The following is a 20,366-nucleotide window of genomic DNA, read 5'->3' as shown; positions in this document are numbered from 1 at the left end:
ACAGGCTTAAATCTGTATCTCTGCATGATCCTATCGCTCTTTCTATTCTCAAGGACATCTCGGCTGAAATCATCTCCTGGATTACCGTAGCAGTAAATTATATCCCTAATGACCTGAAGCATGCCCTTGCTATTCCTATTTTAAAAAGGCCTTCTTTGGACTCCACGGTTCTCTATAATTTTCATCCTATTTCACTTCTCTCATTCCCCATGGAGCTGCTCGAATCCTTGGTCTCGCCTCTTCTTGGCTCTTTTCTGGAATCTTCTCTTTTTTTCGATCCTTTCAAGTCTGGTTTCTGCCCCAGCAGAGTTACAGAATCAGTCCTTGTTTCGGTGGTTGATGACCTTACACGTCTGGTAGACCATGGTGGTGTGGGGGCATGAATCCTATTAGATCTTTCTGCAGCATTCGATACTGTAGACCACTCCAACCTGGTTGCCCAACTGTCCTCTGAAGGTCTATCTGGCCATGCGCTGACCAGGTTCTCTTCTTTTCTGTCGGGACACATACAGTCTTTTTTTCTTTCTCCCTTTCCCTCCAAACCAGTGTCCCTGTCTTGCGGAGTCCCCTCAAGACTCCACTTTATCATCTATTCTGTTCAACATCTACATCCGGGCGCTTCTTGGCCTCATCCATTCCCACAGCTTCCTATGCTATTCCTACGCCGATGACACGCAGATTATTCTGTGGTTTGATCTATCTCGGCCTGATACAGCTGCTCGGCTTAGGAATTGCTTAGAGGCCGTGGGTGGATGGGTGACCAGGAATTGGCTTAAGTTGAACAGGGAAAAGACGGAGATACTGGTCATAGGCTTTGATCACCCTCTATCCTTCTGGACTCCAGATTTGTGACCCTCCGGCCTTGGACCTTTTCCTTCACCAGCCACTGTAGTCCAAGTTCTGGGTGTCAAAATCTCAGCCTCACTATCAATGTCTGACCAGGTGGCCTCTATTTGCCAAGCTGGTCTCTTCGCAAAGTCCTACATTTTATTCCTTCTAAACTTCATGCTCCAGTTGTATCAACCGTGGTGATGAGCGGAATTGACAACTGCAACGCGCTCTATCTGTCGAAACCTGCCCATCTAATTCGCCGTCCTCAGCTCCTGCAGAAAATGGCTGCAACAGTGATACTGCACCCCACTTTCGGTTCTCATATGACCCTGGTCCTACGTCAGCTACACTGGCTTCCGGTTGGGAAGCGTATACTGTTTAAATCCTTGTGCATTGTGCAAAAAGCTTTCTACAAGCAGGGGCTGAATACCGTAAGACCAAATTCTGTCCCTAAATCCCTCCTTTAGCACTTTGCTCCCTATCTTCTGTGACGATTGAAGTTCCCTGGATAAAGTATTCTCGGATAGGTGGACGTGCCTTCTCTGTTGCTGCAGCGAAAGCATGGAATTCTCTCCCATTGGCCCTCGGTGTAACAGATAATCTTCTGTCCTTTCGTCACGCTTTGAAGACTCTTGTTTTAACTCTTCGACTCTGGCTTTCTGTCTGCTACCTCTGGTTTAGTGCCAAGTTGCCTTCAGGTGTACGTCATGCTTTATTAGTTCCGATAACTTAACAGAATGCAGATATTCATTTTTTCACCGAATTATATAATTCCACTTTAAAGGATGTAGGTTAATTTGGTAGCCCCACTGGAAACAAAGGTGCAGGAATCTCATAGACCAAACTGGGCATGGAATTCAGAAGCCTTGCGTAAATTAAGATCTAATCTTAGAGCTGTGCTACGTGAACGGAGGGAAGATCCCAGTCTTTTCCACTTGATGCTGATGAAATGTCCTAGGGGTCAATATGAAGAAAGTATCGGAGGCAAAACACAATCCCATTTAGCGAATCACATTGTCTCTGCCAACAGGTCAACAAAATCACTTTTTTAAATCCTCAAACAATTTTCTCAACCTAGTGACACTCCTAATCTGGTTGAACCCTCCGCAGTATGGTGAAACAATTTGTAGTCAGCTATCATGAAATGTCCATCCACTCGGCTGCTGTTAGCTCTTTGCTTACCTTTTCCAGCAGAACTAACGGACGCTCAGGATTCAAAGAGCCTCACCCAGTGCCTTCATGTGCACGGATGTGACTATCCTGCAGCGAGAACATATTTACGAAAAACCCAAACAAATAAAATAAATTCATAAATAAGGGATAACAAGTGCAGGAATCTGTGCAAAGATACAATCTTACTTACAGATTTAGAAACCTATTACATACATAGGTGCAGAGTGGGCCCTCTGCTCCCTCGTCCATACCCAGTCGTATGCCTATAAATTCCCTTAATGTGCCTGCCAAGTACTGTTTCCCCACCCTTTCCTCGATGCACTTTCCATGGTACTCATTCTTTTTGTCTTCTATAAAGTCTCCATAAAACCATCTTCCTACATCTAAAGAAAGGAAAGAATGTAAGGCTAACTCACTTCTCTGAATACGTTTTTGATTTTTATCCACTGAAGAGTTTGAGCACATTTTACCTTGATTTATAAATGCATCCTTTAAAAGTGCTGTGCACTTTTTTAAAAGGTAGAGCATCTCGTTGACTTATCAATTAATCAATACAAATTAAAGTTTTAATCATTCAGAATGTCATTGCTTTACCCATGGACACATTAAGAGTCAGTCTTCCTAAAAGGACCACGGTCTGTACATACAGTACCTTTTGGGGCTCCAGGTCATCGAAATTCACGTACCCAAGTGTCTTGAACCCCATGTTTGTGGAAAGAAGCCTTTCTGAAACTGTGGCCCAATTGGTCTGCAATCAAATAGGCACTGATTTTTAGGGGTTTGCCTAAGCAGTCTCAAATAATTGTGTTCTCCGTGGCTTTTCCCAGAATTTGCATTTGGAACCCCATTCTACAATATGTCACTCTTTAACCTTCTACTAACTTAATTTATTTGGATGTCTTACACAATAGTTGGCAAAACATATTTCATAATACAATTGAAGATAATGAAGAAAATTGGTTTATGTACACTCATACTTCTAGGGGTCCAAGCGGGAAGTTTGCACTCTGGGAATGTATTAAAACCTTCTGCCAGTATGTATATCCATATGCATTTTATAGGTCTATTTGTCTTTTAAATTTGATGACAGTAAAGGTTTCTTTACCACCAAAACGAATTCAAGATGCTCTCCAGCACTGCACCTGAGGTTCAATCATTGCTTTATTTTGCGTGCTTGAGCACTGGACTGGAGGAAGTCGAGAGTGGTAGATGTTTTATTCATATATACAATGCTGCCCGTCTTTAAGGAAATTGATCTTCAGTCAATAACTAGCGCCTGCTAACACGGAAGGTGATGAAGGGTGAATGATTAGAATTTTTTTTCAGGTGGAATTATCTCTACTTTTTTGGATATGAAATTTTGGAGGACTGCAATATAATTATCACAATATTTTGTGTTGTTTGGCTAGCAGCCTCCACAAGAAGTGCCCCTGTGGTGCAGCATCTCCCGCCAATACTAACAAACACTTATCTGATGCATGCAGAACCTTTGCAAGCAGAAACCCAGCAAGTCTACCCTGGAGAACATAAACCTCTAGCCAACCAGCTCTAGGGAAAAGGGGAAATGAAATGCAAATGGTGGCCTAAGATTTTATCACCTTCCTTCCCTGGACGATGTGATCAGAGGTCGGTCAGAAAATGAGCATGCTACAGTGACAAAGAGGAAACAGAGACCAGTAAACCAATAAGGCCAGTAGGAACAGGGCATGGAACTACCCACAAATAGGTTAAAGACTGGGGAGTTTCAGAATAGAAAGTGATAAAGCATGCAGAGGGGGGAAGGAGGTCAGCGACCTATGAAGACTTGGATCAAGTGAGATGGAAGCAGATGCTGCAGACAACTGCAGGAAACCTTGCCCAGAGAGTGCAGCAGTGCATGATGTGTTTGCTGGGTCCAGGGTCGAACTGGGCCATAAAAGTGGCTTGGGTACTGTTAGGCAAAGTTTGGATGTACCCTGTGGGAACACTACAAACAACTATGACTACAGGTATAGGCAACCCAACCTTTGGTATAAGCTTGTACTACACAGTTTTGGTAGCGTGTTGAGCAGCCAGGCTTATCTCAAGAGGGGAAATGTGAGCTGTAGTGGAGGTACACAAAGATTCACACAAAGATTCACAGTTACAGGTATTCAAATAAACTCTTACACTCAAGGTTTCTTGCATAAACAATTATTAATTTATCAGTCAGTTATAAAGCCTTCTTCAGAAGGGAGCAATAGAATAGTAACACACAAATATACTTCAATACTGTACACTCTGAGTTTCTGAATCAGACAAGACCCTTTGGAGATGGCCCATAGACACAACCTACACCCACAGGCGACTTCAGTAACAAGGGTGCAGGGGACATTAATATCTAACTGGTGGCATTCAGACCACTCTTTAAAAAGTGGGTAAAAGGCAAAGGTTATTAGAACACAAGAGACCACAAATATTCTTAAGCAGTGCAGATACTTTTAGAGTTCACTAGAAGAGACATTCAATTCAATAGGCTAAGCCAAAGTCAACGGGCAAAAGTCTTGGGTAGGAGAAAGCACGCCTGGTAAGTCAATGGAAAAGTCTCTGCACAAGTTCTTAGGAGTCTTTGATGAAAAGAAGAATCAAATGTTGGCTCACAAGCTGATTAGACTTGTTAGTTGTGGAAGTTACAAGCACTTCTACAGTAAGAGGTAAATTCTCTTAGACTTGTTTTACAGTAGCTTGGTAAAGAAGAAAAGATGCAGCTGATGACTTCTGTTCCTGTGCAACTCTGCAGATCTCACTGTTCCTGGGTCTCAGTTGTGGGGACAAGAGTGAGGACGTCGGGGGACTCCTGCACTGCACTGGAACTGCCAAAACCCGCAACCGGCAAACTTCACTTTCAGCGGCTGTTTCACGTTTCAGCTCCTTGCGGTACAGCAAATAGCAATAAACGCGGTTCCTGGCGGTCAAGGTGCACTGTCCTTGCTTCTGGGGTCCCGCACTCTGCTGAGGGCACTCAGGCTTGGTCAGTCCTGCATTGTGGGAGTCCGGAGGATCTTCCAAAAGCTTAAGGCCCGCTTAAAAATAACGCACACAATCTGGTGTCTCTCTCCCTGGCTATACGGTTTCCTGCAGCAACTCTGAGGAAATTCAATCAGCTTCGAGATGGGTGTCCAGGTGGCTTACTTTGGAGTTGATTGGCCCCACCAACTCAAAGGGAGAGGTCGCCCTTGCAGGGGCTTCTCTGTCGATACAAACTTGGCAAGTCAGCACGGCAGCAGGGCTTCACCGGGCAAACCAACGATCCAGGAGTTGCAAGCTCCTCTTCGGTTCCTTCGTCCAGTGGTCGACTCTGCCTTCCAAGCCAAAAGACTCGCCTTTTATTCAGTTCTTTCCCATTCATTCCAGCCTACCTGTCACTCACCTAGCAGGGTGGCGGTCCTTGCCGGACAGTCAGCCAGCCAATCACCACAGAGTGCATTTGGGTCGCCTAGGAGACTAAGCACGGGGAGTTTCAGGCACCTCCCTCACTTCCTGCCTACCCCAGACACTCTGGAGCCAGAGGCGGGTTTCACTCCTGAAGCCTGCCAAAGGCGATATTAACAAAGAGACCTGGTTTGCGCGCAGAGAAACTCTCTAGAAGGACCTTTCCACAAAGACATGTCGAAAAAATAGACCCGGGACCATTTTGTCAAAGATGGCTCAGCACCATTTTGAAAAAGATCGCTGCCGCGGTTAGCGTTACCGGAGCTGCGAACAGCCGCAGTAAATGCAAACCCTGATAGTTTGGAACGAAACCACTGCCACCAGCATTCTGTGAGGAAAAGGGTAAAATAAAATGTAACATGAACATTTAGACACAGGGGATACTAAGTAACCCCTCCAGCACTCTATTGTAAAATAGGGTGTGCTGGGTCTAGCAAGTACAATGCTAAGTAAAGTCAATTTCACTTTACTGCTCTGGGAAACAGTAGTTTAGCCCACAGGAGGTATTTAAACCATGGGAAATCTAAAAGACTTCCCTGTGTCACTGCACTGAAATTCCTTATGTGTGACATAATGTAAAAGATGATGCCTATGGAGTTTATTAGACTCCATAGACAAAAGAAAGAAACACAGAAAATAAATAGAATTAAAAGTACAAAGTCCCAAAGTTCAGCAAAAGAGCTGGGCGTCTCTAAGGAAGAGAGGAATTAGCACATTCATGAAAATTGTCCCCAACAAGCACCAATAAAAAGGTGGCCCACAGTTGCAAATGGCTATTCATTCCTTTTGTGACACTGTTTGAACAGTACCCAAGGGTGGAGTTTTTAAAATAAAATGGCTAAAACAAAAGTGGGGGACTCAGACGTACACAATGACAAGTGACGTCACAGAGTGAAATATTCAAATTGTATTCAATTCGCCTTTACCAACTGAAGAAAGTGTACCAACAAATATGCATTTGTCTAGGAGATTGTCTAATAGCGTTTTCAAAGAAACAAGCTGGGGGTAGATCTCTCTCTTCGGCTGGGGACTCCCTCTGGAACAGCCTCCTTGCAACACTGAAACTTGAGGAGAACCATCTCTGGTTTTGGAAGCACCTAAAAACCTGGCGCTCTTTGCTTCTGCATTCGCCCTTCCTCTTCACTGCTGATCTTCTCTTTCTCAGCACTGTGCACCTCGCTAACCTCTGACTTCCGAGCCTAGGTACCTGCTCACCCTGCCACCCACCCGCACTGCCTCCTGGCAATCCCTTGAACTGGGGTCTGTATCTGTAACCATACAGCCCCCCCCATTTTTCCTGCACTTATCAGACACACCCTGTCTGCTGCCTTAAACCCAGCACTTGCCACTTGCTGGATGCAGCACTACCACTGTTTGTTGCTATTTATTATTTATTTATTTTATTATTTATCTGATTTTCCTTTGCCACACACTTTCCACCTCTCCCCCCTTCCATGCACTTTTCCTCTTTCCCTGTCCTATGCACTTGCACATTCTCAATGTCACTGGGCCTAGTAAGGTCGTTTTTTTGTTCTCCCTTGTTCCCCTCCCTTGCCTTGTCGCGCTCTGAAACACTTGTGTACGAGCGCGACACAAATACAATATTAATATCAATAATAACATTATTGGTTAAGTATAAAAGGTGAGCACTGTTTATATATAAATATCTGTAACAAAACATGTCAGTATGGTAGAATGTCAATATGTGACATTCCAACAGTTTGTATAAAGAAATTCCTGAAGCTTTATGGCGGAGCAACCAGAGTTCGAATCCCGGCCGTTGCACAATTTAGAAAAGAGCGAACAGCACATTCTACTTTTTTAAAAAAAATTCCTTCAAAACACACCCGGGGGACAGCGCCCGCACTTTGTAAAACGTTTTGACTTGAGCCCCGTTTGTTGGCGGGGTTCTGTTGCCTGGAGGTTGTGCTGGGAAATTTGCAGCAAGCCCAGCCCAACGGAGAGCATTGCCTCATGAGTAAGGGATGCTGGAGACACTGCAATGAAAACCATGAGAGGTTTGGCAAGGTGGGGAGATGTGAGGGAAGCCTAGTGAGCAGAGCAGTGTGCTATTAAGAGGATGGAGAGGTCCCAATATTGGTGGTAACCGGAACGACCAGGGTCAGAGAGAGGAAACACACGAGGAACACGTAAGGAGAAGGAAAGACCCTGGGTTTAAATTGCATAACTGGGGCCAGACACGGCATCAGGGGAAACATACTGTAAGTAACAAAGAGTCTTATAGATATTGTGGGATGATACAACAAAAAAAAAGAGTACTTAAGGTGCATTCTGGGAAATGTACTGAACGTGTTAAAAGACCTACGCAGCCATTTTAAAGAAAGTGCAAATTACATGCAGGGGACCACCAACCTCAGCACGTACATGCTTTGGGTCCCATGCATGCAATTTTAAACATGTGCAAGGCAGAGTGTAAATGTAAAGAGTCAAAGGAGGCCCACTCGACTTTACTCTTCCCTGTAAGCCTCTGTTTTTCAAAACAATAAACGCTGCCTGCAAATTATGCTTGGAGGCAGCATTTAATAATGGATTCCTATGGAATCAGCCTGGTCATTAGCAGGTGCAAATGCAAAGTGGATTCCATGGGAATCTATTGGTTTTACACCACCATGAAAACCTCATGCAGGCGCAAAACCTGGCACTCTTCCTAGACGGAGAAGGAAAGCAAAGCAAAGATGCAAACTCTGCTTTTTGCCCCTCCCTTGCCTTTGAAGGACACTAACATGAGCTGCCGCACCAAACTGAAAGCTTAAAAGCAATAAGTGTTGCTTTTATGCTTTCATTTTGCACTCTACTCTGTGCAAAACGCTCTCATTTTGTCATTGTACACTGCATTCTGGGGAATGTAGTTAAACTACTGAAGAGTTTACAAGACCATTGTGAGAAAAGAGAACCATGAAGCTGCTTTTTGGGAAATATAGTGAAAGTGTTACAAGACATTGTGAGGTAGAGAACCCTGATGCTGCATTCTGGGAAACACAGCGAAAGTTCCAAAGCATCCAGAAGGCATTGCGATATAAAGAGAATCCTGAAGTTGCAGTCTGGGAAACTTAGTGAAATTGACAAAGTGTTCCAAAGACATTGGGCCTCATAAGTCTGGCGGTAACCTGCCGGTTCTACTGGCAGGTTGCTGCCGAATTGAAACACTGTTTCCACTGCCTGATATCCCGGTGCCACCGCAGCATTACAAGTCCTGGCGGCCCGGGATATCAGGCAGCGGATAATGCTGTTCCCGATAGGACTCCAGGGAGTGGGGAGACGGATGCACCGGCACCATTGCTAACGGTGCCGGTGCTTCTTGACAACTCTACTTTCCGGGGCTGTTGCGCCCAGCAGGTCAGACCTGCCGGGCACATAGGCCCAGGAAAGCAGGGTTGTAGTCTTCCGGTCTGGAAAGTGTGCTGATACGTTGCTACTGGCACCCTTATTTCCGGACCGGCAGTCTTATAATGAAGCCCATTGTGAGATAGGTAGCGACATTGCAACCTGGGAAATGGATTAAATTTGTAGCACAAAGAGACATTCTATGATAAGAAATGGCATTCTGACAATTATGTGGAAGAAATTCCATTCTGAAAACCTAAAAATAAAGCTTGTAAATAGAACGTGCACAAGTATTTGTGAACTTCTTGCGTCGGTCCGCCACAACCCCATGGAAGTCTTAACTGTAGCAGAAACTTGCAAAACAACTAAAAACAATCTAATATTGCTATCTTCCTTGCTTGTCGGACTCCTCCTTACCCTCCTACTTACATTTCTCCTGTTTTACAACTTGGTTTAATTCTTTCCAGATTTACTTACCACACTCGTAAGAACAAAGAGGGGAGTGTACAGGCTGTATACTGCTGCCAATTTACACGCTTCCGCCGCGGAGAGTAAACGGTGGTCAAACTCATTCAGGAGGCTCTGTCAAATAACATGAGACAGAAGCTTGAATTATAGCAATGGAGGCGGAAATGCATCAATTTTAATATCATTTAATCATTGGAAACCTACACAAGGCTGTTCTTTTACTGTGGATAATAAAATATACAGTATATTTTAATATAGAAGGCAAGAGGCATAGGCCCGTACAAGTGATACGGCTGAGATGCTGCTGCCCTTGCTTTCAGCCACTTGTGTTTCAATTGAACAAACAAAAAATAAAAGATGAGAGGATCCCATTTTCAGTAAAAGTTTCATTTAACTTTCAAATGTCTGAGACTCCTTTCTCCCACTTACGGCCAACAATTTTTGCTGATATTTCTTCTTAGTCACTTATGCAACTATCGCTTTCTCTCAAAATTGGTGTTACCTTTTTTAATGAAACTATAAATATTCCTTTTAATGACTATTCATTCTTATTTTATAAAGGAAGAAGGTATAGGATTGTATCATATCAATCACAGAGCTTTTAAATAATTCAATTAGCCTTTTTCTAACCCTTTGGACACAGTCAGGTAAATTATAAGGGTCCACACACATTCCCGTCTTGCGCAAGTCAACTGCCTTCTCCATCAGACTGTCTCTCCATCTTTCCAGTATCTATCATGCCGACACATTTCAATCATCAAATAGAATCATCTTTGATGTCCTGGGTGTTAGTCTTAGCAATGCACGGTGGTGGCGCGAGTTATGGTTGCTTAGCTTACAGGGGTTTTTCGGTTTGACTTGGAACCATAACTTCTCTTTAACTAAGTTTTTTACTGAATTTCATAGGTTTTTAGTAGTGCAACTTAACCATAATGTCCCTTTATCAAAGTTTTTTTTTACTGAATATACATATACATAGTGTGAATTTGATAGATGTTTACTAGGATTCCCTTACTTTATATACATATAACATAGAACATGCTGAACCCCCCGCTAGTGATGTTGATGTCCGCAGACTGTGCGTATGTCCGCGGACAGACGCGGACAACAGCAACACTACCCAAAAACTTAGGGGGAATCTTTTTGTTTGTTCTATCATGCCATATAAACACTGAACAAGTTCAAAAAGCAGCATGTAAACACATTATCTGTAATAATAAATAAGAAGTGGAACCTATATATGTGACACATCAACCATCCATTTAAATACCATATGTACTAAAATGGAATATACCAAAACAAAAAGATATGCTTCCAACATAATTACCTCACAGAAACTGCACAGCTAGGAGCAACAGCAGACCTACACAACAGTAAGAACACAATTTACCAGAAACTAGTAAGTAAACTTCATTTTTCTTATATATTTCTAAACTTTCTGTATTTGGTACGTAATATATTTCTTTTTTACACAGAAATGTCCAGTACTTTGGAATGGCTTGAGGAAAATTTCCCACGTGAGGAAATGTCTGAAGACATTCATACTAATGGTAGACACTTCTCTATATAAGCACATTAATAATCATTACTTTAAGTGTACTTAACATATATATATTTTTTTAACAGACCATACAAACATTGAAAATAATACACCAAAAGAGACATTAGAAAATACTCTGCAGCGCATGAAACAAAAAATGGACATGCTTATGGAAAATTTCAATCTTTTGAAACATTTTGTGGAGGACCACATAAAAGAAAAAATTAAATATCATTGTCCCACATGCACCTGTCCCCCCTCTCCATGTCCCAGTCAACTATCCCCAAACCCTCAACACTAAGAAAAAACGTTTTGATGAGACTTCCATCCCCTCATCCCCTCCCATCCATCCTCTCCAAACCCCTAATTCCCCTGTATTTGTATCAGTTTCTGCTTCCCCGTCTCTTCCAAAAATTTTATATCTGTATAGAATTACAAAAAAATATGATGTGTGTTTTAATTCAGTCCTTTGTGTCTTATTTTTTTTAAGCAGGCAGTTAAGGTGTCCCTGGACAGCGCACCTGTCCGGGATGTCCGTAATTAGCAAAATGAGGGTGTCCTAAGGACACTATACCTGTCTGTATTGTCCGCAAGCAAGATGGAACTATTCTTAGAACACACGCGGTGTCCGGATGTCCGTAATTAACCAAAATGGAGGTCTCCTAAGGACACTATACCTGTCCGTACTGTCTGTAGAACATCTACGCACATGCGCACCACACCCATAAGTCCTACGAACATCGCGCCTGTCCGTAACTGTCCGTCTCACTTGTGTCACACTTTTAATTAGTTTGAGAACCCGAACACTGTCCGTAGAACACCTGCGCGCATGCGCACGACCGTTCCTGTGCATTTGGTGTCATGCGGACACCCGTTCCCTTCGTGGACGTGTTCGCGACGTCATCATGTGGCCGCACCCACGCTGAGCGGGTGTCCTGACTTGCGGACAATGTCGGGGCCACAAACGTTTTAAAAGTACTTTTTCAGACAATCCAAAGTATTTTACAGTAACAATTCACCATTGCACATGTCCCAGACAATGACCCTGGCTTTCTACATACTTTTTGGAACTTTCTGAGCCTTTTTGGGGTGTTCGATCTATGCGCAGACAGTGCGGCTGTCTGCGGAGCACGCACCAGCACCCCTATAAAAGGCCACACCCCAGATATGATCTTCATTGTGCTTCTGGCTATTGCAGATTGACTTTTGCTGTCTTTGCTGCTCTTGCTGAGATTATCTCATCAACCCTGATGGCATCCATGGCTGCTGCTGCTCCAGTTGGAGCTACATCTGCCTCAGCACCACTCCCAACCCCTCCACCATCACCACCTGCCCAAGGGCCTGCAGAGGGGAACAGGCGTGAGGATGTAGAGGGGGAGGATGAAGAGGATGAGGTAGTGGAAGTCCCTACTACCAGCACTCACCGTGAGTCTTGTGTGTGGCGGCTGTTTACCATTCATGGTGACATACCAAAAGCATGTGCGAAATGCAAAATTTGAGCCAGTGCAAAATGGTGCTGAGCCGTGGGAGACCTGGTTCGTACAGCTTTGGTATGACATCCATGAAGTGACATCTAAGGTCATTCCACGGTGGGGCCATTCGCAAGGTTGTACCTTGTGATCAACGTAGTAGGTTGAGTTCCTCTACCACATCCTCTGTTTCCGCTCCTGTCACCACAAGAGACACTGCTGTGGGAGAGTGCATCCCTCCTGCTGCCTCACAGGCCATTCACGATGCTGTTGACCCTTACCTTTCGAGGGTCACAATATTGTGTATGTACTGCGATGCAGTACTCTGCAGGGGGGAGAATCTTCGACGTGCTTTCGAGACTGCGATCAAGGAGCACCAGAAGGTCTGCTACCTACCTAAATAAGGCCCACCCTACATCTTCCTCTCTCCACCTGCCCTTTCTTATCCCGTGGTTGGTGTCCCTTCCTTACCCTCCTTTCCCCTCCTCTCCTAGTGTGTTGTGTGTAAAAACCCCCAAAAAATATAAAACAACAAAAATAAAAAAAGGCTCTTTTCAGAGCCGCCTTTCACAGTTTAAAAATAGAAATGGCAAATAAATGGAGCAGGGCCCTTGCATTTTTTAGAGGTCCGCGGACAGTTCGCGGGCATCTAAAATTTTGGGGTGCTGCCCTAACATAACCATTGCACTTTTCTATGGGAGGAAGTGGTGGCTCTGAAAAGAGCCTTTTGGTGGTTTTTGTGTGTTTGAAAAACTTCAGATAGTCAACACCTATTGCAAAATGGATGGCTGTAATTCCAAAAAAGGTCGCAATGCATTTTGTACATTTCTCAGAAAAATCTGATTGCCAGCATAACTAAGATGGACTCCATCTCTGTGAAAAATGTATGTGCTACGAAACATAATATTTTCATTGTGAAAAGAGGACATGCCAATATCTCTTAGAAAGGCACAAACAGCATTATTGACATTGTGCCTCGCTTTCTCCATTTGTGGACCAAATGAAGAAGAACGCAGCCACATTTGTCTCTGCACAATACGAGAAAACATTACTTGGGAATTTGGAAACATGTCCATAACCTTCCCAAATCCTTCTTTCATTGCAAATTGCAATGAAATTCCAGACCCATGTCCTAAACTGTTCCCTCCACAATGAATTATAATTATGTCTGGATGATGCTCTGCCTCCAAACTAGAACAGAGAGGTACCAAGTCTAGCCACTTCATTCCACGCACTCCATGCCAGTGCACTTCCACATGAGGGAATCCAAGATCTGCAGCTACTCCACAGCGTTCTGCATGCACCTCCAACCAATGTTTCCATGAGTCTCCCAAAATCCAGATAATCTGTTTTCTGAAACACACAGCTATAGCTATCTGTTCTTCTCTCAGGAAAAAGACTTTCTGACAAACTCTCTCCTTACACAACACACCCAGTAAACTTTACTGACCAATCCCTGGCTCTGCTCATTCTCATTTGCATGCCTCTCCACCCCAAAATTCCTGTATGTAATACGCGATGTCCGCGGGCTACCGTCATGTCTGCGGACATATCGAAAATCTGAGCGTGGTGAATGTAAATTTTTTGGAACTTTTTGAGCCTTTTTGGGGTGTTCGATCTATGCGCAGACAGTGCGGCTGTCTGCGGAGCACGCACCAGCACCCCTATAAAAGGCCACACCCCAGATATGATCTTCATTGTGCTTCTGGCTATTGCAGATTGACTTTTGCTGTCTTTGCTGCTCTTGCTGAGATTATCTCATCAACCCTGATGGCATCCATGGCTGCTGCTGCTCCAGCTGGAGCTACATCTGCCTCAGCACCACTCCCAACCCCTCCACCATCACCACCTGCCCAAGGGCCTGCAGAGGGGAACAGGCGTGAGGATGTAGAGGAGGAGGATGAAGAGGATGAGGTAGTGGAAGTCCCTACTACCAGCACTCGCCGTGAGTCTTGTGTGTGGCGGCTGTTTACCATTCATGGTGACATACCAAAAGCATGTGCGAAATGCAAAATTTGAGCCAGTGCAAAATGGTGCTGAGCCGTGGGAGACCTGGTTCGTACAGCTTTGGTATGACATCCATGAAGTGACACCTAAGGTCATTCCACGGTGGGGCCATTCGCAAGGTTGTACCTTGTGATCAACGTAGTAGGTTGAGTTCCTCTACCACATCCTCTGTTTCCGCTCCTGTCACCACAAGAGACACTGCTGTGGGAGAGTGCATCCCTCCTGCTGCCTCACAGGCCATTCACGATGCTGTTGACCCTTACCTTTCGAGGGTCACAATATTGTGTATGTACTGCGATGCAGTACTCTGCAGGGGGGAGAATCTTCGACGTGCTTTCGAGACTGCGATCAAGGAGCACCAGAAGGTCTGCTACCTACCTAAATAAGGCCCACCCTACATCTTCCTCTCTCCACCTGCCCTTTCTTATCCCGTGGTTGGTGTCCCTTCCTTACCCTCCTTTCCCCTCCTCTCCTAGTGTGTCGTGTGTAAAAACCCCCAAAAAATATAAAACAACAAAAATAAAAAAAGGCTCTTTTCAGAGCCGCCTTTCACAGTTTAAAAATAGAAATGGCAAATAAATGGAGCAGGGCCCTTGCATTTTTTAGAGGTCTGCGGACAGTTCGCGGGCATCTAAAATTTTGGGGTGCTGCCCTAACATAACCATTGCACTTTTCTATGGGAGGAAGTGGTGGCTCTGAAAAGAGCCTTTTGGTGGTTTTTGTGTGTTTGAAAAACTTCAGATAGTCAACACCTATTGCAAAATGGATGGCTGTAATTCCAAAAAAGGTCGCAATGCATTTTGTACATTTCTCAGAAAAATCTGATTGCCAGCATAACTAAGATGGACTCCATCTCTGCGAAAAATGTATGTGCTACGAAACATAATATTTTCATTGTGAAAAGAGGACATGCCAATATCTCTTAGAAAGGCACAAACAGCCTTATTGACATTGTGCCTCGCTTTCTCCATTTGTGGACCAAATGAAGAAGAACACAGCCACATTTGTCTCTGCACAATACGAGAAAACATTACTTGGGAATTTGGAAACATGTCCATAACCTTCCCAAATCCTTCTTTCATTGCAAATTGCAATGAAATTCCAGACACATGTCCTAAACTGTTCCCTCCACAATTAATTATAATTATGTCTGGATGATGCTCTGTCTCCAAACGCGCACAGAGAGGTACCAAGTCTAACCACTTCATTCCACGCACTCCATGCCAGTGCACTTCCACATGAGGGAATCCAAGATCTGCAGCTACTCCACAGCATTCTGCATTCTCCTCCAACCAATGTTTCCACGAGTCTCCCAAAATCCAGATAATCTGTTTTCTGAAACACACAGCCATAGCTATCTGTTCTTCTCTCAGGAAAAAGACTCTGACAAACTCTCTCCTTACACAACACACCCAGTAAACTTTACTGACCAATCCCTGGCTCTGCTCATTCTCATTTGCATGCCTCTCCACCCCAAAATCCCTGTATGTAATACGCGATGTCCGCGGACTACCGCCAAAATCTGAGCGTGGTGAATGTAAATTTAAATAATGTGCCCCATTTCCCCTTTGAGGTTGGCTCTAAAAAGAGCCGTTTTTTTAGGGTTTTTTGCAGGTACTTGACAGACACCTGTTATTGTGTATTTTTTGGGCGGGCGGGTTACTTTACTCCTAAGCAACCCTTACATTCCAAAACAGAATGGCAATTTCCCATAAAAGATAAGTAAATGCCATTTTCTTTAAAATAAACAGCATGACTGAAATCAATATTCTCATTATTACAGAAGAACATACCAGCTCTAAGCATGCAAGCACACATGCCTCGGTTGATTGCACACATAGCAATGTTTTGCTGAGGACAAAAAACAGAACTATTGTCCCATATTGCCCTAGGTACTAATCCAGAAAAAAATACTTTAGCATTTGGAAGGATTTTCATTACTTGAACCAAGTGTTCCAAATCTGCCAACAAAGTATGGGCACTGACATAGCCCAAATGGAAAGCACCATAGTGCAAAACTACCACATGGGGACTGTTCATCCTGCCCATATCTTCACAAACTTGTACAATTCTCTGTACATTGCAATCAGAGACAGTGCTCCACACCACCTCCACTCCTTTAAGATCAAAATTGTTTGCCACATGCCTGCATTGAGCATACTGCTGTAAACCATGCACAAACATATCTCCAAGCACCAACACCCTGACTTTCTCCACCTCTGCCATATTCACTACACACAGTCTCTTTCAACACAAATCCTGAACCTCAACATCTGATTGGCTGATCCCTACAGTCCCCTTTCCGTGCTGGATTTTCTGGAAAACCCTGGATGTGACACGTCCTGTCCGCGGACAGCCGCGGTGTCCGCGGACCGCGTAACTCTTAGACAGCCCTTCTCCCTTTTCCACTTCACTCTCTCTGCCATTCCCTCATTGGATACAGCTAAGCAGCCACACAACCATCCACCAATCACATCCAAGACCTCTACATCTAACTCCATCATCAGAGTTCAGCACTTCAAATGTACTGTTGATCACTCTGAGTACAAGTCTCATATCATTGGAAAGCACCTACTACAAAAACTACTGTACAAGTCTCCAAGATTTCTACTTGCAGCTGCATGCATATCCACATGCATGAATACAAACTACAAGTATGCATATTTTCTGCACAGTACATGTACAACTCTTATGAATGCATATACCCTGAGTAACTGCCACTTAACCTGTATAACCTATAAAATGAACTTACTGTCATTTTTTCCATCTGCTATAATCAACTGTCACTTCCAAACTTGTCTGCTATCTAAATTCTTTTTTACACACACAGCCATCTAAAACGTTATAATATTAAAAGATGGGAGAAATAAAACTATAATTGTAGAAAAACACTTAGTAGTGTATCATAAAATTACACACAGCCAGAATAAGGTCATGCATCTTCATATACTCACACAGATAGACACCATCATTGAAAAGCTCCCAGCTGAAATAACACCACTGCCTGTAAATCACATCCTTCTGCTTTATTACCCATACCTTCACAAATGCATACATTCCATGCTTTTCTATACAGTTTCTGCCATTTACCTTATAAAAATAGCAAAATAAGTATATCATTATTTCTTCTATCTCCTAACATTCAATAACACAGCCTTAAGAAACCAAGTGAGTTTCATACACTTAGTATTCTACTCATTTGCGAAGCATATTGAACTAACATATTGTAAGTAAACTATAAAGCCTGCACAGTCAAAGGAAACTGCATGCACACACTATTTTCAGTTATCAAAGAAGAATACTACTACAAAAACATAAAAATCAACGTCTAAATTAACATCAGTGCTATAAACACACAAAATTACTAACTTCTTTCTTTTACAATTGCAGTGAAGACCACTCTTCTGAAAAGCAGCAGCATCTGAAGTACAAACAACATTACAGAAGAAACCTGCTCATTCCAAACAAAAAAAGTAAGTACAATACTACCATATTATTCTTACTGTTACTCAAACATACTGTGGAGCCGATTCATGGAATTTGTGCGTGGAAAAACAGAGATTTGTGCACCATAGTGCCTACAAATTCACATTTGTTAAACAGGGATTAGCAGGCAGAATGGCACACAAATCCCTGTTTTTCAGCACACAAATGACATAACTCAGCCCCTAGAATGTTAGTATTACAGAACAAAGAACTGTTTTATTTCTATACCATTAGATTTAGTATTAGTGCTTCTGCTCACCACTAGCTTACTTTGTACTGTCATCTGAACCAATGCACAATCACACACCACCACATACATCCTTACCATCATACTCAGAAACTCATCATACTCAGAAACTCATGCACACAGCACACATACATTGCAGAACAGCCCAACGCAAACCCTTTTTTTTTTCAACAGACCCCAAAGAATGCCTACCAAAAAGCAAGTCCGTAGAAAGCAACGCAGAAGTAGAGCAAATGAAAATAAAAGTGTCAAAAATAAGCATCCATCTCTAGCAGAATTTGTACAAAAAGTTCAAATAAAAGATCTAATAGTCATTAAGCGAAATAAAACAAACTTCCAATACAAAATCGTTCCCTCCTCTTTCAAAATGTATAACAAAACAGAAAGTGATTAACAAGAATTCAGCTACCACTACTGCTAACTCTGCTCCTATAAATCTTGATTTAGTGGCAAGTAACCATATCAAAAAAAGTATTTTAGAAAAAATGTTCTGCCACAGAGTCCTTCAGAATCTTATAAAAACAGGAGAGAAATCACGCACAAGCCTTAAAACCTACCGTAGAAAATTAATCTTAGAAGCTTTGATAGACAGTGCAATCCTTCTCAAAAGCAAGTTATTTATTTTAGTGTTAAACAGAATGAAACCACTAACAAAACTAACTACTAAATTACAAAAAAGACTTCTCAATAAATGGAATGTCAACAAAAATAACTTCTTAAATATCTGTGGAGGTGAATGGAGTCACACCACGAGCACAGAACCATGTTTCAATGAAGAAGCATACAAACAAAAGCAAACAAACACAATTGCCATACATAGCAGTAGACAAGGGTATGAAAAACCTAATACCATAATGCAACAAGAAATACTGCTTACAAAAATATCCCCAGAAACCTCAGTATCACCTCTCCATTCGACTGAACCAGTACGTCCAGTATACAAATCGCAGTGCACGTCAATGTGTAACATTGCCAAAAAATCTTTCAAATCTTTACGCAAGTTCTTCAATCAATATGTGAAAGGCAAAGACAAAATCAAAATGAAATTGCTACAAAATATGGATACCTGTCCAGTGCGCAAACACACAGGACTACAAGGACATTCATTAGCCTGCATTTCAGGACCTATCTGCAAAAGCACCTTCCATCATATCAAAATTATATCAACACATAATTCAACTATAAGAAATGTAGTGTATAAACTGTACTATGCTAAAGGTCCTGATTTAGCACTAGCCAATTTAAATAATCTTCGACATGGTACAGCCAAAGTCCTACTCGAAGAAATAGAACATATCCAGAGAAAATATTTTGGAAATGAAAGCCAATTACAAAATATAATAGCTTTACAACAGACTAGCAACAATTGTACAGATGGCAACCTTCTACTACACACATACAAAAAAGAAATACTAAAATTTAAAAGTACATCCGCTGAAGTACCAAAACATGTGTGTGTGTGTTGCTGCAGAACTTTTCATAAAAGTAACACATAAACTGTAGACGTAACATACAAAATAGAAGACAATGAAGATTCCAAATGGTTTGAATTAGCTCTCTATCTTATAGCAGAAAACAAATATAAAATAACTGACCCCTTAATACTTTGCACTTACTGCACTACAAAACTTGACAATAACCAAACTCCTTCACGTGCTATCACAAATAACTTGGAATTATTCCCACTACCAAAACCCCTGCAACAACTCAATTTATATGAGAGCATCATAATTCAAACAGTGCACCCATTTCAAGCAAGAAAACGCCTTCAAACAAAAACAGCAAAATTACCTCCCTCTGAATTAGTGATCTGAAAGAAAATATGCACACTCTGGGAGTGCAACGTCCAATAGAGCAATCTTTAATTGTCTTATTAAATGGTGTACCTACAAAAGACAAAAATATTTGGCAACAACTCGTAGACTTACATAAAGTTAGACAAGCCTCGCAATATCTAAAAGACAATAATGAATACTACAAAGAAATGAATATTGAAGAAAACTTGAGGGAAACCACTGAAATAATTCAAGAGTCACCAGAAACTGGTCAATTTGAACTTCCAGATCCTGCTACAGTATCCAATATTTTAGGCCATTATACAATTCATCCATTACACTCTAATGACACCATAGTGTCACGGCCCTCGTCCAAAACCCCCTCTGGAAAACCCATTGGCCAGGTAGAATCAGGACTCGGGCCTCTAGAGCCTGGCATCATCTTCAAAGGCCCTCATGGGGCAAGTCCTGGCGCCTATGGTGCCAGGCTCATACACCATGAAAAACAATGTGCTTGGGAACTACTTTATTGTATTGTCAGCCAACATGGAGGCATCCACATAGATTGGTTCCTA

General features: G+C 42.6%; 1 protein-coding gene across 1 annotated transcript in view; it reads right to left on the bottom strand.

Annotated features, from left to right (window-relative positions):
* The window catches only part of ALPK1 (alpha kinase 1), a 642,651-nt gene that overhangs the window by 123,803 nt on the left and 498,482 nt on the right, over positions 1–20,366 (bottom strand). Inside the window, exon 9 of the mRNA XM_069630980.1 lies at positions 9,277–9,381. Coding sequence (XP_069487081.1) covers positions 9,277–9,381 — 105 coding nt within the window. The remainder of the gene's footprint in view (positions 1–9,276; positions 9,382–20,366) is intronic.

The sequence above is a fragment of the Ambystoma mexicanum genome, chromosome 6q (genome assembly GCF_040938575.1).
Source record: "Ambystoma mexicanum isolate Mex_15411 chromosome 6q, UKY_AmexF1_1, whole genome shotgun sequence".
In the NCBI taxonomy this organism is placed as follows: domain Eukaryota; kingdom Metazoa; phylum Chordata; class Amphibia; order Caudata; family Ambystomatidae; genus Ambystoma; species Ambystoma mexicanum.
Note: the sequence above shows the minus strand (reverse complement) of the source record. Positions and strands in the feature narration are given on the sequence as shown.